Genomic DNA, 27,458 nt, shown 5'->3' on the forward strand with positions numbered 1-27,458 from the left:
GGAGCGGGTGACGCAAGACGGCCGGCGTGAGTCAGTGAACGCGATCGACGCTGACGCAGTAAATACACACCGAGAGATAAATCAACCACGGCTGGAAAAACACAGGTGTGAAACGTCTGATTGTGATCAAACTCAAGTCACGAGACGAGAGGAAAAAAATTCACAGAACAAGATCCTGATGAAACCGGGTGACATCCTTGAGGTAAGGCTTTCAGATTTCGAGCCCTTTAAAGTCAAACACAACATGGACGGAAAGACGGAGGATTAAACAAAGTCTCGGAGTGTGTCGACTTCTGCTCAAACTGGAGAAAGAATAAACCCTAAAAACTCAGAAACATCACCTCAGAAAGGTACAATCTGCGGCGCGTCTGGCTTGAAACATTCAAAACCTTTATAAAAACAAACAGTCACGACGTCGTCAGACGGATCGGAAAGCCTGTCCAGTCTCGCATTTCCTCTTCGTACCGTCATGATCGCTCCAAGAGAGCAGACGAGAGGAAGTGTGAAGCTTGTTGTAAACAATTAAAACTGCCGTAAGTCGGTGGGACTGACTCGCCGTCGCCCTCCGACCGACTCCGATCTCACACACTGAAACCTCCGGTCCGCAAACGAAACGTGAGCGGCGACTCACTCGTCCCTTCAGAACGCACGAAACCTCAACCTGATTCGCTCCGACTCGTTCCATCAGGCAGGAGAGCTCCACTTCATTGCACCGTGATCTTTGATATGACAGTCAAGTATCAACCAAACAGCCGATATTAAATTAAAACAAAAGCAAGATTGCGTTCCGTAGACAGAAAAAAAAAAACAACCAAACGCGTTATGCTGATTAAATAAACATGAAAATGCAAAAAAAGGTGAGATGTTTAAGAAAGATTCAGTCCTACGGTTTAATCAGAAAGAAAAAGAGAACTACACATTCCTTTCGTCTACATTTCTCCTCTTCTACGAGGCTACTTCACTGCAACTTCCACTCCGCTAAAAGGCTACATGAGTTCCAGAACCGCCGGGCGCAGTTTTGTTTTGTTTTGTTTTTTTTTATTGCCGCGAGCCAACCAGCCCGGTTTGGTAACGTGCCGTTCGTCTGAGAGGCGGCTCAGCGCAGGAAACCCTCCGCTCTCGTAAGCGTGCGTGAGAGCCGCCGCCTTCATCTGCGATGAATTATTGGAGATGACGTCTGGTGGGGGAAAGTACCGCCGTGCATTCGTGGAAAGTGGAGCCCAAGCTGCCTGCAGGTTAGACCACTAATACTGTGCTTCGTGTAAAAAAAAAAAAAAAAAGACAAAAAAACTGAATATCTGAATGAGAAAACGCCTCTGTCACAAAGTTTCAGTCCAAATGTGTAACAGAGAGAAACTGCAGCTGCAAAAAAAAAAGACCAACACAGCTCATCGCGGAGGAGTCTGACCAGGGTAGAGGTCTGGTCGGACGCCCGGCGGATCTGCTAGCAGTCCGTGGAGATCTTGGCCGAGAGGTCCTGGATGCGGCGGGCGCTGCAGCTCTTGCACAGAATGTGGCCGTCCAGCGGGTAGCAGCCCCGACCTTCGCCTTCGGACGACAGCAGGAGGCCGCACTCCTGGCGAGCAGAGAAGAGACACGTCGGTCACTTTTCAGATCGAGCCCCGGCGCCGCCGACAGGCGCTAAAAAAAGCTGCTCGTTTGTTAAAAGGCAAGTAAGATGTCGCTTTACTCGGTCAAGGTGATGGCTTTGATGGAAAAGGGACAATAGCCAAAAAAAAGAAAAATCATATAAAAAGGAAATATTTGTACAACTAATTTTTCCACATTTTCATATAAATTTAAAATTAAAAACATTCTGAAAAAAAGTAAAAATATTAATATAAATTGACTGAAAGACAATTTGAATCTTAAAACTTGCAGGAATAGATTTGAAAAGGGGGAAATTCTATTTTATTGTTAAAAAAATAAACAGTTTGAGAGTTTGAGAATGTTTTTGCTGAAAGGGTTCAGTTCAAAGAGTTCAGTCTGATTCTAAAAGTTTGAGTCTGGATTTAAAGCATCTGGAAAAGGAGTGTCAAACATAAGGCCCGTGGAACAAACCTGGCAAACAAAAGTCTCCAATCTGGGCCATTGGCTTTGAGAGTGTGGTTCTGTTTTCAAGGCCTCGGCTGTGTATTTCCTACAGTTGTAGACGCTGACTCAGGTTGCTGCCTCACCTCACAGATGTAACAGTTGACATGGAAGCTGCGGTCCAGAGCTACGATCCTGACGGTCTCCTCCTGCCCCGGCTCGGGCATGATGGGCTCGCCGCACACGGAGCAGCGCGGCGCGTATTTCCTGTCCGCCACACACAAAATGAAGAAAACCGCGGTCAGTGACCCTGGTTTCAGTTCAGAGAGAGAGAGAGAGAGAGAGACATCACCGGGAAACAGTCTGAACGTACCGGTGGAAGTCGTCTATGCAGTGGATCTGCGACGTGGCGTCCACGGTGAACGGCACGCCGTCCAGGCAGCAGTTACAGACGACGCACGTGAAACAGCGAGGGTGGTAGGCCTTCCCCATGGCCCGCAGGATGCGGTCCAGGATGGGCTTGGAGCACTTGGAGCAGCGCTCCAGCGTGCTCTGACGGAGGACAGACGGGGAAAAACGCCGGCGTGAGTCGGGGGTGGGCTCTCCGGGCCGGAGGGACTTACGGCGGCGGACGGCTCGCTCACGATGTAGCAGCTCTCGCAGTAGCTCTTCTTGTCGAGGGCGTAGAAGGGCTGCCCTCGCAGGCGGGCGTGGCAGGTGATGCACGTGAAGCACTCCACGTGGAACACCTGCTCCATGGCGATGCAGCCGCTGCCGTCGCCCACCACGTTGTCGCCGCAGCGAGCGCAGCGGCCTGAGATCACAGTCGGCCAGGTGTTACAAAGCTTTCCTCGTTTTGTTTTTCTGTCTCATAATGAAAGCGGCGCCGGTGGGAGAGCACGCACCAAAGTACTCCTCCGCGGGGGGGTGATTCATGTCGTACACCAGCTTCTTGGTGAGGCGGTCCAGCTCCTCCTCGGGCCTGGTTGTTGCTGCCCCCTGCTGGAGGAAAGGAGACGTCTCGGGCTCAGACTTTGACACTGATGGAGGAAACGTATCAGCCCCCCCCCACCCCCCCCCACCCACCATGCTCAGCTGATAGGCGGGACTCTGTGCCGGTCCCGCCGACGTCTGGCTGTTCTCCATCCCTTTCTTGGACACCGGAACCTGGCTGACTCTTCCTCCGGGCCCGGCGCCGCCGCCCCCCTTGTAGCCCCCGTCGGAGTGCATCTCCTGAGCCTGCGGGCCGGGGTGCGCGGGGTACCAGCCCTGGGGGCCCGCCTGGGTCTGGGACGGGGGTCGGGACACGTGCTGGCGGGGAGGGGGCGGGGTGTACGCCTGCTCCGCCTGCCTGCCCGTCTGCGAGTACGTGACGGGCTGCGCCGTCTTGACCTGGACGCTGAACCGGGGCCCGGTGGGGGTGGAGGCGGTGGTGTAGGAGGCGGGGACGGGCTGCGGGTAGGGCTTCGGGGCGGAGCTGGGGTAGTAGTCCTGCTGGTGCGGGGCGGGGTACTGCGGCGCGTGGTGCTCGCTGGGGTACGGCGGCGCCGGGTGGTACTGGCTGTAGCCCACGGCGGGCCGACCCTGAGGGGGCGCCGCGCTCTGATGCACAGGCTTGTAGTGATCCCCTGAGAGGTACTTATTGTAAGGCACGTTGTCGTAGAGCTGCAGGGGGGGGGGCGGACAGGAACGCAGAGTGACGGCGGGATCACAGGAGCGTTACTTACACGAGAGGAGCGTGTGTTTACCTGAGTGCTGGACTCCTGCGGCTGGCTGTCCAGGTCCGCCAGCATACTGGTGAGCGAGTCGATGTCGGCGTCGATTTTGGAGTGGTAGCTCGGAGGCTTCTCGGGCCCGCGGTGCTGCAGGTAGAAAACATTTCTTCTTAATCCAATAATATCCAACGACTTCCCCAAAATGTGGGATGTAAAGGGACCCACCATGAGCTCGTAGCTGTCCATGTGAGGGCTCCAGGTGCGGTCTTCTTTGGAACCGTGAGGAGGATAATAGTGATCACCAGACGAATGATGGATGGGCCCCCCTGTTGGAAGAATATTAAACAAAACATCCCTCAAAGGTCCAACCTGCAAAGTTCTAATAGCTCTACGGTCCTTAACAGATGATGCAGAAAAGCTAATAACGCAATTCAAGGACAGAATAATCAAAAAAGAAAAAACAAACTGTCATTTAAAGGGTTAAATTGTAGTTTTGGGCACAAGTGAAGCCATTTAAGAGATTTATCATTTAAAGACAAAAATATAAAAGTTATTATAAAGCTGTTTTTTTTCCCCCCTCTCTTTCTTCAAGTGTCCTCGTTGACTTCAGAGGGCAGTAAAACTACACTGCAGGGTTCAGCAGGAGGAGCAGCCGTAGTGAAAAGTAGTCTTTCGACCTCTGGCTGCACCTTTGAAACAATAACAGAACACAACTCGCCCACAGTTCCTGTATAATAATCATGTCCTCTTGTTTGACCTGTTTAATCCTAACAGTCGTCCTCTGTGTGTGTGTGTGTGTGTGTGTGTGTGTGTGTGTGTGTGTGTGTGTGTGTGTGTGTGTGTGTGTGTGTGTGTGTGTGTGTTTCCTCTTTGTCCTCTGAGTGGAAACACTTCTTCATGATGATGCCATGAGGAAGTTACCCTGCCAGTGTCTGCCTCTAGTGTGTAACAGGTGGTCTCCTTACCCGTGGGCCCAGTTGCCATGTACCGATTGGCCGCCGCCATCCCCCCTCCTCCTCCTCCTCCTCCGTTCTGGTCATAGGGACCATATTTTGGCCTGAAGTCGGACATGCCCTTCTTGTTGGGGGCTCGGTAAATCGGCGCCCCTGCAGAGTGGGACATCTGGGGGACGGCTCGTTCCGGACTGTCCAGAGTCCGCGGAGGCAGCCACGTGGGTCCGGACATGGCGGGATCCTGAGAGTCCAGGGGAGAACAGACAATATTCACGCCACCACGGTTCACCACACATCAAGCTCCCAGAGTTAATCCATAATTTCTGCCCTGAAATCCAATCTGTTATTTATTTATTTTTTTTTTTTTTTTTCGGTAACCAACAGAAACGAATTGATGCTTCACACGTAGTTTTCTATGGCAACGGGGGCCGTGCAGCCCGGACAATGGGTTTCTGCTGGAGGAGCAGGAAGAGAGCAGCTTTTCTGAAAGGCTCGGGGATTTCCAGCTGGCTCGCACACGCTCCGAAACATGTGCGAGTGCGTTTGTGTGTGCTTCGAGACACAAAACAGTGTTGGAAAAAGATCTCCAGCACACACACACACACACACACATACACAAAACACACACAAACAGGTGCGAATCAGCAGCCGCCCCTCGCCTCTCATCCACCACAATAGTTATTGTTTTGTTGTGTTTACACACCCGTGTAATTTCTTCCCAAATGAAGCCGGGACAAAAACAAGGCAGGAAATCTTGTGTAATGATATACATCTGTGTGCGCGCGAACACCTGCCTCATAACAATATATTATGTATTCTCTGCGGGATAAATAACAACACTTGGGCGCACAGCTTGGCCGACGGAGTGCTGACCGGCACCCGAGAGGCCCCAGAAAAGCAGAAGAGGTATTTAAATCATTTTATGGACGTGTCAAAAAAATGTTTGACTGAGTCAAATGAGAACGAGGGGAATGACAGCTCTCCGTGTTGTGTAAGTGTCATGTGAGAGTGTGAGTGTGTGTGTGTCTGGAAACTCATCCAGAGTGAACCCATCCTTCATCACCCAGACCACGAGTTGGACAACGACGTCTAGACGATGGACGATGACTGTGCTTCACGCAGACAGAAAGTCTACGGCGGAGCTACAAACGGCGGACACATGGAACTTCCTCGTGTTGAAGTGAGATATCTCCTGCCTCAACAGCGTCCACAGCAAGCTGGCATTCCAGTACTGTTACAATCCTATTGGTAAGGTTATATAATAGAATTTCTTAAGAGTAACGAAACACAACCCAAACCAAGCTGAGATATCAGCGATGCTGCCATGAAAGCTAGCAAATTCACATTAGTCTCAAATCCATGCTGTCAGGGTGAGTTTGTATAAATAAACATGCATAATGCAACATCTGTAGGATTACTGTTTGGACATTTCACTGTAGTTTGCTCCAGAAGGTTGCAAAAAAAAACTTTCATCACATACGCTCACCACCATGAGTGAGAGAAACTCTGAAGTTTATATTTCATGGTTATGAAGGCACTACTTTATGTCTGCTCCACTGAAGATGACATTGGGCCGTATATTAAAATGAGTGTGACACCGCTTTTTTTTTTTTAAACCATTTGTTTTGATTAAGACTCTTTAAACAGGACAAACAAGTGCTTAAAAGTCTTACTTTAACCTCTTCTCAAAAAGCTGCCGTGGAACCGATATGGGAATGCACAGCTGGAGTGAAAGCACAGCAGAAAAGCTTCAACAACTGTAAGTGTGGAGATGAATAGCCCACTCAGACTGATTGCATGTGGGTCGTGTGACCATCATAAATCCTCGCTGGTAAGAGGATTATAATGATGGATGAGAGGATGATGCAGCCAGACAGAAATACAAGGCTGAAAGACGGGCTTTTTTTTAAATTATTATTTATTATTATTATTTGCTGAAGTGGTGTTATTCTGGGCTCGTGCAGTGGTTACCCCAGCACCATGTAGGGTCAGGGTGGACTTGACTGACAGGAGCCACGTGGAGGAAAGTGAGGGCAGACACTTCCACGGTGGGCTTGATCTAAGCCCCCGTCTCAATCCGGATGAGCGCACACTCAAATCCGAGGATAGCCGGGCCAGGAAATTAATCTCCGCACTTTTATCACTCCGCCTTTCAAAGCCAATTGTTAACGTTTTACGGTGCGATTAACAAACTAAAAAAATAAATAAAGGCGGTGTGTTTGTTTATCAGCTCCGATGGACTCAAAGTAGATAAAAGAATTTGAGAGATATCAAACTTGATGACAACTTAACGGAAACGGGCCGGAAAAGACGGGCGATGCTTTTGATTTTCAGAATAAAATGCACCCACTGCACGCATCCGAATTTATACACTTAAAACTGTAATTACGCCAATACATATGTGTGGCAGTGTAAGTAAAGCTAAGATAAATAATTGACTTTTTTTCAAATAATAATGTTACCCATTGCTATCGGTGATGTAAAGCACTCAAACTTTACTTTGAAGCCGACAGGAAGCGCTTAGCTTCACAACTTTGACAAAATGCATCGCTGATTATTTGATACAAATTAACAAAAGGAGAACAAATGAAACCAAAATGTATTCTAAAACAGGATAAAAACACAGATAGAGTATATTACTGCAGATCTAATCAGCACAAGTAAGAAATGAGCGTTTCCTACCTTTTTTTTACAGTACCGTTACAGTGATTCTGTTGTTTCCTTCAGTCACATCTACAAAAAAAAAATAATGAAATAAAAATTTACACGACATCATAGAAGGCAAGAAATATGAAATGAAACGGCCTCAATCAGAAAACAGAAAAATGCTTTGACTAAACGTTCCCGAACAGTAATATCAACGCTCTTACCAATAACTAACACATCTATCCAAATCCGTCCTGTGCGTCGCATTCGCAGAAAACGCGTCTTTTAACCCACAGTGAGGGGTAATTAGCAGCTATTAACTTTAATAACAGGCTTGTTCGCTTGTTCGTCAGCCTGTTATGAACTCGAGTGGAGCTCGTGCTTCAGCCCCGGGCTAACTTCACCACAAGCGGAGGAGGAGAAGGGAAACACAATGCCAGCAGCCGACGCACGGCGCCCCGAACCGAGCCGCTCGGCGGCGGCCCACCCCTCCGTGCGGGGCGGCGGGGGTCGCGGAGAGCCTCCCGGACGCAACTTTCCCCCTGCTTTCGCGTCGTTCACCTACTTTTGTCGCGGGTCTGGAGGCCTTTTAGCAGCGGCGGCGGCGGCGGCGGCTCCGCAGCGCATTCCCACCGTGTGACGTAGCGCTGTGCGCGGCCACGCGCGCGCTCGTGCACGCGGGGGGGGGGGTTCTTCTGGTACTAAAAGACACATAACTCATAGTCACTTAATCTTACATGATTATTATAAACAACAATCAGTATAAACAGCATCTAAAGTCTGTGCAGTCAGAAGATTACAGAGTTTGAACTTTTAAAGGCGGACATGTGACACCATGACTTTAAAGACTGTACTTAACACGCCAGGCATGAACCCTTAATCCCAAATAACACAACTTGCAAATTACACAATGTGGACAAAATGCAGCAAAGACACTGAAAACATTAATAAAGAAATGTGAAACAACAGCAGCAAAGTGTGTGTGTGAGAGAGAGAGAGAGTTAAAAGCTATGATCATTTGAGTTTGTTTATTTTTCCCTGTTTTTTTATATTTTAAATTTCTCTGTTTTTCATCAAGTAAGAATGTCCAAAAACCAATATAAATAACAAAGCCATGAGACAATACAAAATAAAGGAAAAACTGAAAGATTAAAAAAAGCAATTATGTAAAAACAACAACAACAACACACAAAATGATCCCAAAAACACATAATCACAAGATGAGATCAGAAGCCAGAAAACTACAAACAACTGAACCCACAAATGAAGACAGAAGTAACAGAGAACAATTCCACAACAAAAAAAAGGAAGCAGAGATGAAAAATAAAAACCAAAGTGGTTAACATTACCACAATATCGCAAATAAAATAAAAAAATCAACCTTAAGGAAAGACAAAGTAACCACCGAGACTTAAAACAACAATGAAAAGATGCAAAACTCATTGCAATGAGGCACACAAACTATCATAAAGACACAAATGATTGCATGAAGACACAGAACAAACACAGAATGATGAAACATACACTCAAACACACACACACACACACGATGACACACAAAGGTACAGAGTGGTGTGTAGACAGAGCGTCCTGCTCTCACTCAGGGTGACATTCTGGTATGTGTGTTGCCCGCCACAGGCATGTGGCCTCATTTCCCCTCCTCACAAGATTTTTGGAGACATTACTCATGTGGTAAGACCGCTTCTGGAAAGTCGTGCTGTGTCAGCACTTTTTACAGCCTTCCTCTCTTCACTAATCACAGTTTGGATCTTGGCTTTTCTGTCTAAAAACAAAGTTTGATGAACTTTCAGTCCAGTTTAATACGCTGCAGGATCCAAAATGGATTCATGTCCACAAACTTTGAGGCTAATTAAGATTTACATCTCATGTTTATCTGACTCTTTCACTCAGTTCCACGTTTCCTTTGAGCAAAGGTGCTACTCTGAGCTGATTTGTGTTGCAGGAAACATGACGCACAGACAAATTCAAAACAGATACTCAAAAAAGCCAAATCCGGCTGATGTTGCGTCAGTGAAAAGATGCAAATTTAAAATTTGACTAATCCCTGTCAGTCAGCAAGGCCTTTATATTTATTTACCATCTGCAGGATCTGAAAATGTTCTCTTCTGTTATTTGTCATTAAAGCGGAGGTTTTTCACGAAGCCAGCAGAGTTTGGTCGGCGCTGGAGTGTTTTTCCGGAGCCCGTGTTGTTCCCCCGCTGGCGCCGGTTAACATGGAGGTCAAGTGCTTTATGATTTTGTGGTTCAAGGGATTTGGGTCAACTGTCCGCCGCCCCTCGGCCCTCACCCCGTTTCATCTTCATTCCCCCCGTCTCCACCCAGAAACAATGTCGGAGGGCCGCCGCCGCCGCCGCCTTCAAAGGGAAGGTTTCATAACTTTATCGTTGGTGTGTGTTTTATCTCCCGGTCCATCGCTGGCAACCAGCGGACAAACAGCCGAAGCTGCTCCCTGGGATCTCCCCACTTCCTGCTCCCGCTCCTCCTGTCAGCGCTGTTTGCCCTTATATGTCCAGATAGCTCGGAAAACTCAGGAAGAGGCAGATCTGTGTTATTGTTTCAGGAGCCATCAACGCCTTGGCACCGGTCGGGGAGGGCGTGAAGTCAAAGCAAGTCTTCAGTCCGTTCATCATCAGATAAACAGGATCGTTATGTCAACCAGGAAACCGCGACACAAGAAGCTGCAAGAAGCTTCATTTTGAGGCTTCATTTTGGTGGTGAACAGCATCGGCGTTGTGTTTTTGTCATAAAACGGGGCCAGTAGGTCGTGGATGGGCGCTGACAGATGGGCCGAGGCGCGGGAAGCGGCAGCGAGCGGTGCCCGGCTTCGCCAAACCGACAGACTCAATGGCTTCCGGTCATTGGTGAACCCGTTTAGTAATGTTCTCACTTTTCCTCAGCCGCCCCCCTCATCCGTTCTTCTCACAATGCCTGGAAGTAGCCGAGACTCACATCTCCCTCTCTGTTTTCTTAATCGTTGTTTTCCTCCGTGCTTTCTTTCTCTTTTTTTTTTCCTTTACTTTTCAAAGCGGACAATTGATCCCAACTACATCCAAACAAATAAAAACACAAGGACACGCACAGGCACTCCACAAGCCCTGCTAACATTTTACTTCCGATTGAAATTTTCAAAGGATTCATGTTCAAGCATGATTTTGAAATCACGTTTGACGCGTTAGATCTTTAAAAAAAAGTGTTTTTCATTTACAAGAGGCATATCAGCGTTTTGATGATTGCATCTCAAAATTATATAAGTCTTGAGAAGCATACTCTTCTTGTTTTTGCAGTGATTTTTCACATAAGCAGTGAACAAAATTTCAGCCTTTTACTCGGATTTATAAAAATTGCATGCTTTAAGCACAGTTCTTGCTTAAAAAGGAGTAAAAAAATCATTTTTTTTCCTTCCTTTTCCTTTGCTTATAAAGTTATTCACTCTGAAAAGACTGAAATTCAGGTTTATTGCCTTAATTTTTGCAGCCTTTTTCAAAATCAAGGCAGAAATATTCTGTTTACGACATGAGCCCAATTAACTTCTGCTTTGTTCAGTCTCTAACCACAGTGATTAATGTGAACGCTAAACCACATTTTCATCCGTTGTTGTTATTCTCCTTTTTACAATAGTTTCTGAAAGTCCAAACTTGGTAACTGAGCAAATGTAAGGCAGTTATTTCCACAGTTGAATCTTGAAACAGCTCACATTGGTAAAGTGGTTTAGGACTGTTGCCTCACTGAAAGAAACTCCGTGTCTCAAGTCCACGTCTCCAGTTTTTTAATTAACATCAGACACCAATTTATTCAAAAATATATGCCCCTGAGTGAGCGTGTTATCAGTCAGGAAGTGTTTTTCCTTGAAACTGTGCACCCAGCTTTAATCCGAGCCCCTCTTATCTGCACAGAGTTGAACTTGGAGGTTTCCGTCATCGTTCTTCAACATCTCGTCCTCTTTGATCGGGAGGAAAGAAAGTTCACAGTTCATTTTATCCGTGCCTTCATTAGCTCTGCAGCCCGAGGCCAGGTCTGCCGCGGCGGTGAGGTAACTTTCCGCCTGTTTTCTGGAGTCCTTCATGACCTCCAGGCCGCCGTCCCTCCTCGCTCCGCTACCCCCTCCCCGCCTTCAGCTCTCCTCCCTTATCTCCTGCGTTATTATTGACGGATGTCCTGCACAGGCGGTTTTTTTATCCGTGTCTCTGAGCGGCTTTGCAGGATGTATTAAATGTGTATGTGTGTGTGTGTGTGTGTGTGTGTGTGTGGAAGTTCCTGCACATCTGTCGGCTGCATTTCTCCCCGTCGGGGCGGGGTAAAGGTTGTTTTTCAGCGCCAGGAGAAGGTGTCTCCCATCCAGAGCGATCGATTCTGCCTGGCTTCCTTCCCCTCGGCGCTCATAACACGTCGCCTCTGCTCTCGGGCAGCAGGCCGCCAGCTTCCGGACAACGCCGCGGCGCCCTTATTCACGTAATTTAATTAAAACAGTCCAATCAGGAATGACAGTGGCACAGTTGAATATTAGATTTTGCATGAAAAACGTGGGAGGAAATGTGTGCATGGGGGGAGAAAAAAAACAACCCATGCCCACGCTGAGATAAAATCTGAACGAGGGCACTTGCTTATTCAACAATAAGTTGGAGTTCCAGCTTCCGCCCGAACGGCTTCCTCTGTCCTGGAGAGGGCTGAAGGTAGGAAAGCGTTGGTGGGGGATGTTTTGCGGCTTGCCCCTGGACGACCAGACACGTACAGCACCTTCCCAGGGGTCCGCATATATATTTTTCCAGCGTGGCACAAAGGCACACTATGCCTTCCTGCCATTACTGGGAGCAGAGCTGCAGGGGTTTACAAAAACTAATAGGGCCACTAAAAATACTCGGAGGGCTGAGTCCCGGGCCGGGGCCTTTCCTGCGTGGCTTCCAGCGAGCGCGTGGGCCATTGAGGAAAGAGGAAACGAGCAGCCCTGGTTGTAAGGGGGCTTCCTGCGCAATATTATAAAGATCCTCCTCCCTCCATCCTCGGCTCACAGAGGCGCTGGGAGCCAGGAGAGGCTGTGTGTGTGTGTGTGTGTGTGTGAGCCCCTGCTCCACATCTCCGACTGGAAACGCCACACCGGGCCGAAGGGGGTTTGACGTCCACGGCGTGCACGTTAGTTCTCGTCCCTGCTGGTCGGGGTGAGTGGACAACTATTAGTCTTTTAATCTGTATTTATTCATGACGGGTTGTTTATTTATGTTGGTTTTTTTGACGAATTTAAGTGAAAATGAAATGAAAAAAATGTTTGATTTTGTTCAAATTTTACTGGAAAGTTATGAGATGTATCAATGAAACGTTAAACGTCTTTTTTGTCTCCTCTCACAGGTACGAGTAGGGAGCTGGTCTCACCTAACAGATGTGTCTGGGACACTCCTATATATTTATTCTTTAAGTTACACACAGGTAGGTAAAATCTACATTCATGCACACTGTGTTTGCACACAGAATTTCATCTCAGATAGTCACCACACCAGTGATGAAACTTTAGCAATAAATGCAAATCGTGCAAAATCAAAGTGACAAAGTGTCTGAAGTGATCGCCACGCCTCCTCTGCAGGTCCAGACGTGCAGGATGGCGGGTTTGGAGGGGTACCGCGCCGACGGCAGGCCGGAGGTGAGGGCCGCCACCCCGGGCGACGGGTACGTGAAGGAGTTCACGCGCCACTCCGGCGACGTGCTGCTGAACCTGAACGAGCTGCGGCACCGCGGCATCCTGACCGACGCCACCCTGGTCGTCGGCGGCGTGCACCTGCAGGCGCACTGCGCCGTGCTCGTGGCGTGCAGGTCAGTGCACGGAAGGGTCTGGAAAAGAGTTTCCAGTAAATTCTTCTTCCTCTCGAGACTTCAATTGTTCTCGTCTTCCCTTAACTTCCCCGACACGTCGGCCGCCCGCATGAGTCACCCTGACCCTGAGCGCCCCTCTTTGCGTTGCAGCGGGTTCTTCTACTCGCTGTACTCCCACCGCGTGCTGCTGCAGGGGCGCGGAGGCAGCGTGGAGAAGCCCATGACCGTGTCCCTGCCCGGCAGCCTGGACCCGTCCAGCGTGTCCCTGCTGCTGGACTTCATGTACACCTCCCGCCTCCCGCTGACCACAAGCATCGTGTCCGGAGTGCTGGCCGTCGCCACGTACCTGCAGATGGACCACGTGGCCGACGCCTGCCGGGACTTCATGCAGCTGCACTGGTGAGGAGCTCGGATACGTGTGGGTTGTTAAAGCTCAGAAGAAAAGAGGAAAAAAAAATGTAATTCATTTGTGTTTTTGAAATCATTTTTGTTTTTCAGCTCAGAGAACATGAGTGCGAGACACCCTCATTTGGAGCTGGACTCCAGGGTGTCTGTAGCCTCTGTCGGCCCCAAAGGAGGGGACCTGCCCAATGCAGCCAGCCGGCAAGTCTTCCCCGTCCACGGCGCAGCCAGGTGAGATCATGCTGCTGAAACTGATCTCTTACTTTTTCTATTCTTTCGCGCTCTTTCGTGCACGCTGCCAGACGTCAGCGTCCCTCAGTGGGTCAGCAGGTTGAGCTCATTGCAGCGCTTCCTGTGTTTTCCTGCAGGGTCCCAGTGGTCGCCGGGGGATCTCTCAAGCCGGGGGTTTTCCCGAACTTCCAGCCCGGGTCAAAGGAGCCGAAAGGAGAGCCCGAGTCGCCCCTCGCCGGCACCCCGGTCCCCTCTCCCAGCAGCCCCGCCCGCTCCAGCTGCCAGCCAAACTCCCCGTCGGAGTCCAACACCTGCAGCAAAAACCTAATGGTACGTCTCAAGACGCGATCGCTGGTAACACTTAAAAATAACCTAAAATAATAAACACAATGGGAGGAAACAGTCATGACTTCATCTCATGAAACAAACTGAATATTTGTCTTTTTGTCAGAGTGACACCAAAGCAACGCCAGACCCAAAAGCCTGCAACTGGAAAAAGTACAAGTACATTGTCCTCAACCCTCTGTGCGCCGCCACCACGGTGAAGGTGGAGGAAGTGGAGGAGGCTCAGAGTCAGGCCTCCCCCACCGCGGACAGGACGGGCCCAACAAGCAAAGCTCCCACAGAGGCGTGGTCTGGAGAAGTGCCTGGTCAGATTGATAGGTAGGGGAAAACATGGAATTACCTGGAAAAGAGAAAGGTTTTGGAGATTTTGCTTACATTCCTGCATCTCCATCTCCTGTCCAGACAGGGGCAGGCCTCCTGCTACGAGGGTTCTGGCCGAGCCCCTCCCCTCGGGCCACCCCCCTCTGTGCATCCTTCTCACAAAGAAGAAGCAGGTATAGGAACAAGTCCAAACTATCTCAATCAGCTTCAAGTAAATTCAGCCTGTGCTCTAAGAACGAATAATGAAAGATGAATTGGTTTGTGACGCAGTCTCGCCCGGCACCGTTTTCCCAAAACTGCACCCCTCCGATCCAGAAGCCGCCCATCACCACCAGCAGGCGGTCAAGTGTGAGAAGTACTTCATGCCTTACTGCTATTCCGGCAGCCCTCAAGGACTCAAATCTGCCTGTTCAGGTGAGGATCGCTAAGAAATTGTGCTCGAGTTTTGGTTTTACTGTAATTTATCGGATAAATAATGGAGAGCTCTGTCCCGGCAGGTGACAAACCGTATCGCTGCAACGTGTGCGGGGCTCAGTTCAACCGGCCAGCCAACCTGAAGACACACTCCCGCATTCACTCTGGAGAGAAGCCGTACCGCTGCGACACCTGCGGGGCGCGATTTGTTCAGGTGAGGGACGCCCCTGACTGCAGATACAGTCTGCTTCTGTTACATCCAGTGAAACAAACGAATCAAGGAATAAGAAACGTGGTTTAAAAAATGTGAAAATCTCACATATCTGCACTTTACTTCATTGGCTATCAGAGTGGGACTTCTTCACTTTAAGAAAACCTATTCAGTGTTGTTATTTTGTTTGAAATAAGCACTCGGTCTCTTACAACCTTAGAGAGGAGTGACACCATTTCACATTCTTCCTCATAATGATTGTTAAATCCAAGTAGATTTACTCCCACACTTTTATTTTTCTGAAACTGATGACTAAACTTTAACTGTGTCAAACTGCTATTGATACAATTTTTTTTCACCATGTTACAAAACACATTTTTGACAAGCAATGTGAAAATAACAATCTTTCCATGATTTGTTTTTTTTGTTTGGAACCCACTTTAGATTTTTACACGAATGAAAACGATTGTGTTAAAAAACTGAAATAAACGTGTGAATATCAGAGAGAAATCTTCCATATTTAACAAACTCGTCTTCAAGCCACAGTTCGATCAGTATCCGATCTGCTGTACCACTTCTTACCACAAGGTGGTACAGTGAGTCACGTAACAGAAGATGCGGCACAGATTTTGTGCGAAGTTTGTAGCCTGGCTTCAGTTAATATGTATATAAATCCTCATGGTTCTAGTCTTCCTTCATCTCAGGCCTTTTGCTTTTTCGAATTCCTTTCAGACAGACGTTTAATCTCCTGTTGTTTCTCCGTCGTTCAGGTCGCCCACCTCAGGGCCCACGTCTTGATTCACACGGGGGAGAAACCTTACCCCTGCCACACCTGCGGCACCCGCTTCCGCCACCTGCAGACCCTGAAGAGCCACATGCGCATCCACACCGGAGAGAAGCCGTACACCGTGAGTCCAAAACACCTCTGAATTTAACCCACGCATCGCGGAAAGTCTCTTACTGTCTGCCGGTCTGATCTGCGGGCCTCTCCTTTCACAGTGTGAGAAATGCGACCTGCATTTCCGCCACAAGAGCCAGCTGCGCCTGCACCTGCGGCAGAAGCACGGGGCCATCACCAACACCAAGATCCGCTACAAGGTGCTGAGCGAGCCCTTCCAGCCGCTGCTGCAGGCCTGCTGAAGAGGAAGAGCGTCACTCGCCACTGGCACTCGGGTCAGTGGATGACCCCGACTCTGTCCACCGGTGCCAGAAAATGTGAAATTTGGTGAATGAGTGTTTCTGTTTCAATACATTTATCAGTTTTAAATGGTTACACAGTCAAAGAAAACTTTTAAAAAAAATCAGGGATATTTACATGTAGTCTTAACTGTTGGACCCGGCTGGGAGCTTGGAGGCAGAACAGGTTTATTAGTGGGAATCTAAGAAGGTGATTTAAAAAATTTTGAGTAAAGAAAGTGAAGGTTGAAGGTTTGTGAAGAGTTGGAGTGAAGGGAGACGGATATGGAAGGGATGGCGAGTCGGACAGAAGTGAAAGCATGAGGAAAGTCAGAAAGGAGGAGAAGAGAAGGAGAAGTGAGTTTTAGAGAGAAACTAAAGGGAACTGAAGAAGCACTTCTGAAATGAGTATTTAACTGAGACGTATATTAACCTCATGGCCCGGGGCCTGTGTGTTGCTTAAAATTAAAAAGAAAAAAAAAAGAAAAAAAAAAGTACACTGTGAGAGCTGCTTTTACAGTCCAAGCAGGCAAAGGACTTTGTGTTGTTTTTTTTTAAATAAATTTAAAGACGAATTCCAATAATATTTTGTTTAAGAATCTGCATTTAAGTAAGACAACTCAAAGCAATTGAATAACTAATAATGATATGAAATTTGTATGTTTATGAGTTGATTTGCTGGACAAAGGTGGTTTTTGTACAATTTAAATTAAATCATTTTTATGTCAATTGGAACTTTTGGCGTTTGGAGTTTTATTTATTGACCATCCTGTGAAAGAAATCGATCTATTATCGCACTCTCTTTGTGATATGAAACCTGCTCTCTGTGCCACACTTCCCTCCTTCAGCCTTTCTCCTCTTCGAACTTCCTTCCTCTCATTAGCGAACTTTTTCTGCCCGTGAATCACAGCTTCTGTTGGGTCAGACCCGTCCTGCCATTTTTCTCCATGTTGTTTAGCTCCTTTTTTTTTTTTTTTCTTGTTTTTCTCGGTGGCTTGCCGTGGAAACAATGAGTCGGAGGGCACCTGTTTCCTCCCCGGGTCGCCGCACTCTGCACGACACTGCCAGCCAACAACACGCGTGTGAGGCGGCGGGCGCTTCCTGGAGGAGGAGGAGGTGGAGGAGGAGGAGGAGGAGGAGGAGGCGGCGATGCAGGGGCCACAGACTCCTGCTGAACTCTCTCACCCTCTGTCGTCCCCTCTTCCTGCTCCCTGATGAGCTGTGGCGAGCCGGCCTCATTGTCCTGCTCGACAGGGACTTTCCAGCCGTCCCCGCCCCTCCTCTCATCCTCTCATCCTCTCCTCCACTTCACAGCATTTCAAAACTGTGTCACGATGTCAGGTTTTCCCCCCCAGTTCTTCATTTTATTGCTATCCCAGTCCCCGTTTGTGGAAACCGGTTTACAAATCTGAACAAGGTCGCTGGAGAAGATGGCGATTGTTGAAAAGCTCATTTCAATTGCTGACAGTTCTCTGGAAGTCTGACTCACATTCATGAAGCAAATATCGCCGATATGGAGAAATGCTTTCTGCTTTGTGGGACAAACTGTTTCCAAATTATATCATTAAATATAGCAAATATAATCTCAGGTCATGAATTGAATCCTTGTAGTCATGTTCATCTTATGATCCTTCAATAATTTACAGTCTCATAGATTGATCTCATTCCTAATAATCTGATTCTGGAGGGAGATGAGCCACAGTTTCCAGCCCGTCAGTAAACGCTGCAGTTGCCTCCCTCTAGTGTCGGTCTCCCTGACATGCTGAACTCAACTGTTTTCTCTCACATGCTTGTGTTGCACGGTGTTACCCGTCAAACTTGTTGCAGCAGATCGCTTCTCGGCCTTGGCTCAAGCTTCCCCGAACTGTAGTCATGAGACAGGTTAAGAAATAAATTCATAACAATAATCGTTGGTCCTGGACTACAACAAACGGGATGGAGAATGAACTTAGATTCAGCAGGCTGTCTGTTACTTTGTCACAATGTGGATTAAGGTCAGGGAGTAGAGACACATGATCCCTGATGACGGCTACACCTCAAGAACAATCACAAAATAACCAGGAGAAGATGGCAAGCTGTTTAACTGAGGTTTTTCCACCCTTACTACTCTGTGCATGTGTGAGTGTTCTCCACCAGTGTCCAAAAACATGCTTCTGAGGCTCATTGTCCTGCTGTTTCCAAGCTGAATTCACTAAAAATCTCACATAATATGCAAATAAATTCATACGTCCACATGCTTTACTTTTCTGCTCTAAATATATATGTTCACATATATTTTCTTTCATATTTCTAGTTAAAATAAAGAGCAGTTAAAGTACTAAACAGTCGTTTGACTGTTAACAAGCCGTCAGGTAAATCTGTAACAGTCTGGGAGACTTTAAAACTGGTTTATTGGGTTAAATGAGCAGCGCTCTGCCTCCGGAGTTGGAGTTGTAAAACATGACATTTGTGACATGTTTACTAGGCTGAGGTCGACAGTGCGCATGCGCAGAGGTCACTCAGCTGTTAGTGGCTGGTCAAGTTTCCCTGCCTGCTCTCTCCCTCTCTCTCTCTCTCTCACACACACACATACACACACACACACACACCATCAGGCCGCCGGTGGTTACCTTGTGTGTTTTCGAGTCGCCACAGTGAGCCTGGAGGCTGCGGACCATGCGGGGCTCCGGGGACAGCTGACACAGAGGTGAGTCCCGTCGCGCGGCGCAGAGTAAAAATAAAGCGCAAACGAATGTTCATTGGACGGTTTAAATCCAGGGTCGTGGAGCGCACGTGACGGTCTAATAACCCCGCTAACGTCTAACAGGTGGAAAAAAAAATTAGCAATTTAACATCTAAAAGATTGAAGTTTGATAATAATACATTGGTTGCGGTTTAGAACGTTTACTTTCTCTTTGTGTGCCTTCCAGCCGCGAGCAGCAGCAGCCAGCCAGCCAGCCAGCCACTGCGCATGCGTCATGCCGGGCTCGGTCATGTGCGCTTGATGATGGTTTCCTGATAGGGCACGTGCACAGTTTTGAGGTGATTTACCTGTGGATGATCAGGTAATAAAGGATCTTATTAATGTTTGACACAGAAGCTTCAAATTTCTGCAGGCGTATGGAGGAAACCTAATGACTCAACACACACACACACACACACACACACACACACTGAATCAGAGCAAGGCCTTTTAGACTGTTGCACTCAGGGACAAGTCCCATCTATTTGTCTATAGTTTCCAACTTATTTGACCTGTCTGGTGGAGTGGTCAATCAGAGTCTCAGTTAACTGCTTTGCTAACATGACACTATGTTTTTTTTATGGAATTAAAGCATTTTTAATCCGCTGAGGTCTTCAGTAGGTCAGTTCTCTGAGTGTGAGGTGTTTTCTGTATCACAAAGAATGCATCGCGTGACCAGCTTCTTCCTGCCTGCAGCAGCGCAGCATGTGACTGATAAATGAGCGTTTCTCAGTAAAATGTAACAAGTGAAAGTAGAAATCTGTTAATGCTGTCCTTGTGTCAGGAAGGGAACAGAAACAGCAGCTACTAAAGAGCAGCAGGATGATTTTACACACAAGTTAAGCCGCTGTGGTTTATTTTCAAGATGGCTTTCCTGGAAGAAAGTGTCCCACATGCAAATGAAGCACAATGCAGCAATCAAAGTCCTCTTTCGAAGAAACGTGCCGGTCTGTTTGACCTTGTCAATCATTCATGGAGTTAGCAGATGTCCAGAGGAATGCGTGTCCACTCGTACCGGCTGCTTCAGTACACAAGAATCTGTCTTTGTCAGCATTAATCCACGTTAATGCCGCAAGTTGGTTGACTACCTGATATTGCCCCGTCTTGCAGGCCTGAGGCCTTTCCATCGCAGCTGATTCGGCGGCCGCCGTTACCTCTGCCCCACATCTTCTTCACCTCGGCTGATGAGCCAAGCAGCCGAGTCACCCATGCACGGCAAAACTGAAGCATTTATTGGCTGGTGTCAAGTTAATCATTACATTTGTTGACAGCTGCGGAGAGGACCCGAGTCTTTGCTCTGAACCGCCGTTGTTTCATAACACTTCGCGTTCTCTGCTCTCACGCCGACCTGCCGTTTCACTCCGAACCTCTCTCAGCCATGACCGACCTGAAGTCCAAGTCGGAGGGCCGGCGCGAGGAGGACCGGGAGGAGGGCCCGGACGGCGGCTGGGGCTGGGTGCTGGTGGCCGCGCTCTTCATCAGCACCAGCCTGGTGTTCGGCCTGATGCGGAGTCTGGGGATCTTCTTCGTGGAGTTCGTCCAGTACTTTGAGGAAAGCGCTCACGCCATCTCCTGGATATCCTCCATAGGACTGGCATCGCAGCAGTTCTTCAGTGAGTCGGCCGTGCAGGCTGATCTGCCGCTTCGTTTGTGTTTTGCGTGACAGTTTGACATGTTTCCATGCAGTGTGCATTCACGCTCTGCATGCCAGCGCATCTCAGATAAATCAGAAGGAGCTTTGGGATTCTCCAGCGACATGATGAACATTCACAGGAAGTGAAAAGGTCTAAAAACAGGAAAGCAGAGGATTGCTGGATACGTATAATCTCATTATTTGTTGGAGGAAACATGGAAACCTTCTTGAACCAAGCATGAGCAAAAAAGCAGGATAATTATGCTTCTTTTATTCATTAAGATTATCTTTCCTCTTGAAGCCGCGATGGCGGCTGTGTTTACTGTACCGATCCTCAAACATTAAGTGAAAGTGTTAGCAAAGGTCAGCGGCCGCAGGCTAATTAATCTGGTGATCTAGTAAACAGCTGATGCTCGCAAAGGCTCTGAAGTGTGTTGCTAGCCGCGCACAAACCGCGGCGTGAACGTGATCACCAGTGACTCATGCAGAAAAATACACATCAGTGCAAAAACGTTCAGGTAATTTGAGCTTCTACTTTTTAACTTGTGTTTACAGTGAGACAGGGACTGCATTATGAAGTTGTGTGTGTGTGTGTGTGTGTGTGTGTGCAGGCCCCCTGGGAGCGGCGCTGTGTAACGCCTATAACACCAGGCTGGTGGTGATGGCGGGCGGCCTCCTGGCCGGACTGGGCTTCATCCTGGCGTCTCAGGCCACCAGCGTGTTTCACCTCTACCTCACCATGGGCGTCGTCTCAGGTGAGCCGAGTCCAGGAAAAACAACAAATCGTTGCTGTTAGAGTCGGTTTTGTTACAGCTCCTCTTCTGTGTCCGTCAGGTTTCGGATGGGGCTTGATCTTCAGCCCCATGGTGGCGACCGTCATGGCCGCCTTCACCCGCCGCCGCGCCCTGGCGCTGGGCCTGGCCTTCTCCAGCATCGGACTGTCGTCCTTCGCCTTCAACCCGCTCTTCCTGCTGCTGGTGGAGCGCTACGCCTGGAGGGGGGCCCTGCTCATCCTGGGGGGCCTCAGCCTGAACATCATCCCCTGCGGGGCGCTCATCCGCCCCCGGCGGCAAACCAAAGCCCCGCCGAAGGCCCGCTCGGCTCCGGCGGGTTCGGAGCGCCGGCAGTCGTGCGCCCAGAGGGTCTCCTCCTACCTGGAGCTGTCGCTGCTGCTGGAGCGGCCCTACCTCACCTTCGCTCTGGGCGTCAGCCTCTTCAACATGGGCTACTTCGTGCCGTACTTCCACCTGGTGGCCCACAGCCGCCAGGCCGGCTTCTCCGAGTACCAGGCCGCCTTCGTCATGTCGGCCGCCGGCATCACCGACATCCTGGGCCGCGTGGCGTCCGGCTGGTTCGCCGACCTGGGCCACTTCCGCCTGGTCCACCTGATGAGCCTGTGGACGTTCCTGGCCGGGGTCTTCATCATGCTGCTGCCCGTCAGCTCGCTGACCGGCTCCTACGCCGCGCTGATGACGGTCGCCCTCTTCTACGGCTTCACCTCCGGGGCGCTGACCTCCCTGGTGTTCGCCGTGCTGCCCGCCATCGTGGGCGTGGAGCGCGTGATGGGCGCCCTGGGCCTGCTGCAGCTCATCGAGAGCTGCTCCGGGCTGCTGGGCACGCCGCTGTCAGGTGGGCGCACTTCAGCCACGTCGGGCGGGAAGAGATGGGTTTTGTTTTGACTTGTCAAAGTGAAGTCAAGGAGAAGGATGAGTTATAACCACACACACTGTTTGACAGTGGTTTTTACACAGACTGAGTCCCTCTACTGCAGCGTTCGCTCCATGCTGGTTTAGAAAATGTACTAATATTACAAGATAAACAAGAAATGAAAATATCTCGTTTGTTTAGAAGACTTTACAGCTTGTGGCTTTGAAGAAAATGATTCCTAAGATCAACCTGATCAACAGTCTTGGATGTTCGTTGATTATTTTTGCGACCACACTGTGCAAAGTCAGAGATTTACATCACTAAAAGTCAAAAGATAATACTTACATCAGATCTATACTTCATTTTTTTAAGTTTTTGTCAGTTTTCAACTATTCTGATGATATTAAATCCTGTATTTATTTGATAGTTTGATTTTCCCACAATGATTTACCTTCATCTACCACTAGAGGGAGCTGGCGTACCGGCAATTTGAAATTCAAATAAACAGAACATTAGCAGGACTGTCAGGGAATACAAACATCCTCTGTGGATGAGAAGTTAGTTTGATTTACATTTTACTGTCTTGAAAATTCTCAAAGACTGAAATCTGCAGACATTCAGGGTTTCATGCGTTCTCTCTTCTCTGTTTTTCCCGCAGGCTTGCTGAAGGACACCACAGGGAGCTACGTGGCGTCCTTCCTGGTGGCCGGCGCCTTCCTCATCCTCGGCACCTTGACCATGGCCACTCTTCCTCACTTCTTCTCCTGCAAGAATCCTCTTCCTCCTCCTCCTCCTAATCGGAGAGGCTCCGCCGCCGACAAGGAGTCCAGTCTGCACCCGGAGCTGGAGCAGATGAACGATCTGACCTCCGACCCCAATCAGAGGGGACTGGAGTGATCCGGCAGGTCAACATTTCAGTTTCAAGCGATGGGTTCAAGGCGCGGGAGCGCCGCCAATACACACGCCACTGTGTGTGGCGGTCAGTCGTATTTATACCTCAGAAACTGGCTTTAAGTGAAGAATCCTTTAAACCGGCAGGAAGGAGCTGCTTCTGTGATTCAGAAGGACATTCACACATTTTGTTTATCATCTCTGTTCGTTTGGAAATAAGAAAAACAATGAAGGTGTACATATTTTACCTCAGAGGGAGAACGGCTCTGAATGGAAAACTCCACAAAAATCAAGAGTTTAGAATTTTCTGAGACGTTTGTGAGACTTTCACACTTCAAAGTTTTTGCACACATGTGATTCATTTATAGCAATCCTCACTTGCACTGCGTATTCCAAAAGTGTATGATAATCCACAAACGTGTTGCCGGCCGTCATAGTAATCTTTTTTTTATCTGCAGATAGCCATTAGGGACAACTGCCAGCAACACAATAAGTAAATCATTAGTGGAAGGGTAGATATTTAATCTTAAAGAGAAAATAATCTGTTGAAACCAAACGGAGAGCGCTAAAGGCCAGAAGTTTATGTAGTTTATGAAGTAGAGTTGCGTTCCCTCAAAGGGGCGGTGAGGACAGAGAAAAAAAAAGATATAAATCTGATTTAGTCTCCGATAATAAATCAGGATTTTAGTGAGATTTTCAGCTTTTCTCCTGACATGGAGTGAAGCTTCTGATTTTCTGAAATTTTAATGAAATAGTTGAGGCCAGCTGAAGATGTTTGAACCCGGGCTGTCAAGAGTTAATCACATTAATGTAGGGTCAACGAAAGATTAATTCTTTTTACAGTTTGAAAACTGTATTTGTAATGTCGTAAATGATTCCCTATACTTGTAAAATACTTTTCCAGGTGGAAATCAGCTATGGATTATTTTCTAATATTTAGTTCCTGCTCCGTTCTTGCTTTAGACACTGGAAACTGTCCACCACATATCAGCATGAAGCTTTTAAACATCTTGGTGTTTTATAGACCAGTAAGTGCTTTAAAAGCAGCCCGAGCTTCACGCTGCTTCATGAAGGGCAGAATAAATTCCCCCGGAGACTCTCGGTCTCAGGAACTCTTCTCACCGCCAGTGCTTTATATTTTATATTCCTCTGCAGAAACATGAGGACTTCTGTATTTTTGTGAAGGGCGAGCCGGGGGCGGCTCTGTGAAGCGGGGGATGCCGGGATATTTGGTAGGAATGGATGCTTTACCTCGTGAACCACCCTGCCGTCTTAAATCAACCTGACATGTTTGAATTCCACATGTTGCACTTTACCTTGATTAAAAAAAAACCTTTTTTCTGTTGCAGCGTCTCTGTTTGAATAATGACGGCGTCCTCTGCTGAAAACATTCACACACACGTAAGCATGACAGTCTCATTTATTTGACCTGAATACAAAAAAACAATCAGATAACTTAAAGAAAATGAACATGAACATTGTCTGATGTCTTAAAAAAAAAACAGTTTGATGGCATTCAATTAAAACACATTTTGTGAAGTGGACAGAAGAAGCAGAAAGGAGAGAGAAAAAAAAGAACCGTTTTCATTAAACGAGGAGCAGATTTAATGGGTTTAATTAGGAGATGTTGGCAGAGCGACGGCGTTCCCCTCTGCTGGGCAGAAAGTCGCCTCACGCTGCTCTCAGAAAGCCGCCCCGGCGTTTCCACCCGGACGCCATTGTTCTGCCGTGACGTGTTCGCACAAAGAATTCACTGTTTGGCTCGTTTCTCCCCTCTGAAGTCAACACCAGCTGAGCTGTGACTGAACATGTGGCGGGTAGCCAGCGTGGGTGTGCGTGTGTGTGTGTGTGTGTGTGTGATGAAGGGGTTAAGATTTGGGGTCTGCGCTGCGGCGCTTCAGCTTCTCGGGGTTGTTCGAGGCCATGTGTGAAAAGTCTCTGAAAATGTCCTGGTAGGTTTCGTCACCTGTGGAATTAAAAAAAAAAATAAATAAAAAAAGGAAATTAAACATGTAGAGTAACTTTCACTAAAGCATTGAAATTTTGTTTCTAATCAAATTCTCTGTTTAAATCACACAAAGATGCTTCTGAACTGTAACATTTATGTAAATCAGGGGTGTCAACTTCATTTTGAGTGGGCCGGACTGGTGAAATAGTTCTATTATAGTCTTTTAATTGTAAATTTCTTTTTGTTCTGGCGCAATGTAATTAAATAAATAATTAAAATATACATATTTCACAAAAACAATGCCAACATGTCTATTTTAATGAGGCAATTTAGTGCAAAATTCAAGGAAATGTCAAAAAAAAAAAAAAAACTACAGATGTGGCATTATGCATGATTTTAAAGCCTCACCCTGACAGCATGGCTTTGTCGCTAATGCTAGTTAGCTAGCCTTCACTGTAGCATCAGCTCAGGTCTCTGTGTTGCTTTGTCTGCTCCTCTGGAGAAAGTTGTTTGAAAAAAAATCAATAATTTGTTTGAAATTTAAAAAAAATAATAAAAAAAAAGGAAGTTGTTTTGGCGGCCCAGATTGGAGCCTCATGCGAGCCGGTTTTGGCCCGCGGGCCATATGTTTGACACCCCCCGATTTGAAGCTGCACATTTCATTTCAGCTCTGACTGCTAATCTCTGCTTCCTGGACACGTTGGGAGCTCAAAGCAAGAACGCACACATGCGACTGAACAAAACACACGATGGCGCGCGCACACATGCACTTTACCTCTGAGCCTGCAGCAGGTGGCGCCCTGCAGCAAAGCGGCGCCAGGCCTCCCAGGGGGCCGCGGGGCAAGAGGCAGCGCACGTGAGGCGGACGGCGACAAAGCACAGCACGTCAAATACTGACCGGCAGTTTGGTTCAGAGCAGACAGAGAAAACATCACGCTTCCATTCTTTCATGACTGACAGGGCAGAGACAGGGGGGGGGTGAAACATGGGGCCCGCGGGCCAAAACCGGCCCGCTTGGGAGCGACGGAGGACATATAATGCGACAGACGAGATGAGTAGCGCAGCAGAGAAAGATAGCCGCCATGTTACTAGCAAAACATACATGCTGTCCTGTAATTTGACACCAGCCTCACATGGTTTACATACACATGCACTTTTTTTATGCTATTTGTATAGCAATAATAATAATAATAATAATAAAACCCTTGATTTCAATCATGAAAGAATGGACTTTGCAGCTTGAAATGACAAAATGCAAACATGAACGTCACGACCGGGCTGGAAGCTGGAGGGCGACGGCGCACATCGCTCGCTTTACACACAGCCAAATACACCGTAACAGCGAGTCACTATTCACAGAAGAGTGCTCCGAAATATTCCTCGATCACCGAAAACTCAATAGTGAATTTAGCTTACGTGCCTGGAATAATAAAACTAACAACAATAATAAAAAAAAGTACAAAACGGGTTAAAAGCTGTCCGATAAAGTCAGCAGTCTGTACATACGGGATATAAAATATCCAAAAATATATTGAGAACAGGCCTGAAAAGAGCCTATTGTACACGAGCAGTGAATTACTGGAAACACACTCGTGGAGGGAGCCGACAGCACAGCCGGTGGGTTTTAAAGTGCAGGATGACCATCCGAGATTCAAAGTGAGCGCCGCCTGTTTTCATTTATTCCTCTGCGTTCGCGCTCGTCGTACCCTGTCGCTCCGGCTCCTTCCTGTTGCACAACTATCGCATTCGCCCCGTCCCTCCTCACTTCTTCCTTTTTTATTTGTTTATCCTAATAAATGCGGCGTGCCAGGGTCTAGTCGTTCTGCCCGCGCAGCGCCAGCCCGCTGATGTGGTTCTTTAAGGCCTGCAGGCTCTTCCGGGTGTGGGCCAGCCCGCCCCCGCCCCCGCCCCCGCCCCCGCCCCCGCCCCCGCCCAGGATCCCCCCAGATCCCTTCTCCCCTGAGTGACCTGATTGGCCGAACGCTCCGTCCATCTCCCGCATCTCCTTGTTCATCTTGGCGATCCGCAGCCTGGAAGACACGACGAGAATTGATGCTTTTTTTCCCCCCCCACATTCTGCTGAACAAACTCTTCACATTTTTGCTGAAAACGCTCACAGAGTCACGATGTCGGCGTTGGCGCTCTCCACGGCGATGGTGATGGGGTCCTTCTTGTTCTTGTCCCTGGCGTTGTAGTCGGCTCCTCGCTTCAGGAAGAGACACACCAGCCTGAGGACGAGCGGAGACCAGGCTATAAATACCTGCTGCAGCTGTATTTAAGTGTGTGTGTTTTTTGTCAACGCGCACCCCGTGTGGCCCAGGATGGTGGCGTGGTGCAGCGGGCCCCGCCCGT

The 27,458-nt window shown here is 48.2% G+C and overlaps 4 protein-coding genes across 10 annotated transcripts in view; 2 read left to right on the forward strand and 2 right to left on the reverse strand.

Moving 5' to 3' along the window:
• Window positions 1–967: 967 nt before the first annotated feature.
• On the reverse strand, window positions 968–8,019 carry trip6 (thyroid hormone receptor interactor 6). 6 transcript variants are annotated; one of them, XM_030119694.1, is made up of 11 exons: window positions 7,911–8,019; window positions 7,385–7,432; window positions 4,712–4,942; window positions 3,972–4,072; window positions 3,780–3,893; window positions 3,118–3,696; window positions 2,937–3,030; window positions 2,676–2,845; window positions 2,405–2,583; window positions 2,178–2,298; window positions 968–1,576 (listed from the first exon to the last, which is right to left on the reverse strand). In XM_030119694.1, the coding sequence occupies exons 3-11, from the start codon at window positions 4,929–4,931 to the stop codon at window positions 1,445–1,447; spliced, it is 1,710 nt and encodes a 569-aa protein (XP_029975554.1). In that variant the 5' UTR covers window positions 4,932–4,942; window positions 7,385–7,432; window positions 7,911–8,019; the 3' UTR covers window positions 968–1,444. The 6 variants fall into 6 exon arrangements, with proteins under 6 accessions (XP_029975554.1, XP_029975516.1, XP_029975522.1 ...); XM_030119656.1 differs by having other exon boundaries at window positions 2,937–3,033; XM_030119662.1 differs by having other exon boundaries at window positions 2,937–3,033; window positions 4,712–4,940; window positions 7,382–7,432.
• A 4,362-nt stretch (window positions 8,020–12,381) lies between these two features.
• On the forward strand, window positions 12,382–16,983 carry bcl6b (BCL6B transcription repressor). The gene is made up of 12 exons (XM_030119707.1): window positions 12,382–12,519; window positions 12,707–12,784; window positions 12,939–13,165; window positions 13,316–13,564; window positions 13,664–13,798; window positions 13,936–14,128; window positions 14,250–14,461; window positions 14,546–14,637; window positions 14,735–14,878; window positions 14,962–15,092; window positions 15,860–15,997; window positions 16,089–16,983. Exons 3-12 carry the CDS (start codon window positions 12,954–12,956, stop codon window positions 16,227–16,229), a joined length of 1,647 nt encoding a protein of 548 aa, XP_029975567.1. The 5' UTR covers window positions 12,382–12,519; window positions 12,707–12,784; window positions 12,939–12,953; the 3' UTR covers window positions 16,230–16,983.
• Window positions 16,984–18,774: 1,791 nt separating this feature from the next.
• slc16a13 (solute carrier family 16 member 13) lies at window positions 18,775–24,725 on the forward strand. Of its 2 annotated transcripts, XM_030119737.1 has the most exons (6): window positions 18,775–18,951; window positions 19,175–19,309; window positions 20,364–20,600; window positions 21,232–21,375; window positions 21,455–22,249; window positions 22,926–24,725. In XM_030119737.1, exons 3-6 carry the CDS (start codon window positions 20,366–20,368, stop codon window positions 23,162–23,164), a joined length of 1,413 nt encoding a protein of 470 aa, XP_029975597.1. In that variant the 5' UTR covers window positions 18,775–18,951; window positions 19,175–19,309; window positions 20,364–20,365; the 3' UTR covers window positions 23,165–24,725. The 2 variants fall into 2 exon arrangements, with proteins under 2 accessions (XP_029975597.1, XP_029975605.1); XM_030119745.1 differs by lacking the exon at window positions 19,175–19,309.
• LOC115408738 (arf-GAP with coiled-coil, ANK repeat and PH domain-containing protein 1-like) overlaps window positions 24,561–27,458 on the reverse strand; it is a 15,699-nt gene continuing 12,801 nt past the window's right edge. Inside the window, exons 20-23 of the mRNA XM_030119647.1 lie at window positions 27,413–27,458; window positions 27,224–27,334; window positions 27,075–27,136; window positions 24,561–25,124 (exon numbers count right to left, since the gene is read on the reverse strand). The exon at window positions 27,413–27,458 is cut by the window's right edge and continues 64 nt beyond it. Of these exons, the coding sequence (XP_029975507.1) occupies window positions 25,027–25,124; window positions 27,075–27,136; window positions 27,224–27,334; window positions 27,413–27,458 (317 nt within the window). The 3' untranslated portion in view covers window positions 24,561–25,026. The remainder of the gene's footprint in view (window positions 25,125–27,074; window positions 27,137–27,223; window positions 27,335–27,412) is intronic.

This window comes from Salarias fasciatus, chromosome 3 (genome assembly GCF_902148845.1).
Source record: "Salarias fasciatus chromosome 3, fSalaFa1.1, whole genome shotgun sequence".
NCBI classification, from domain to species: Eukaryota; Metazoa; Chordata; class Actinopteri; order Blenniiformes; family Blenniidae; genus Salarias; species Salarias fasciatus.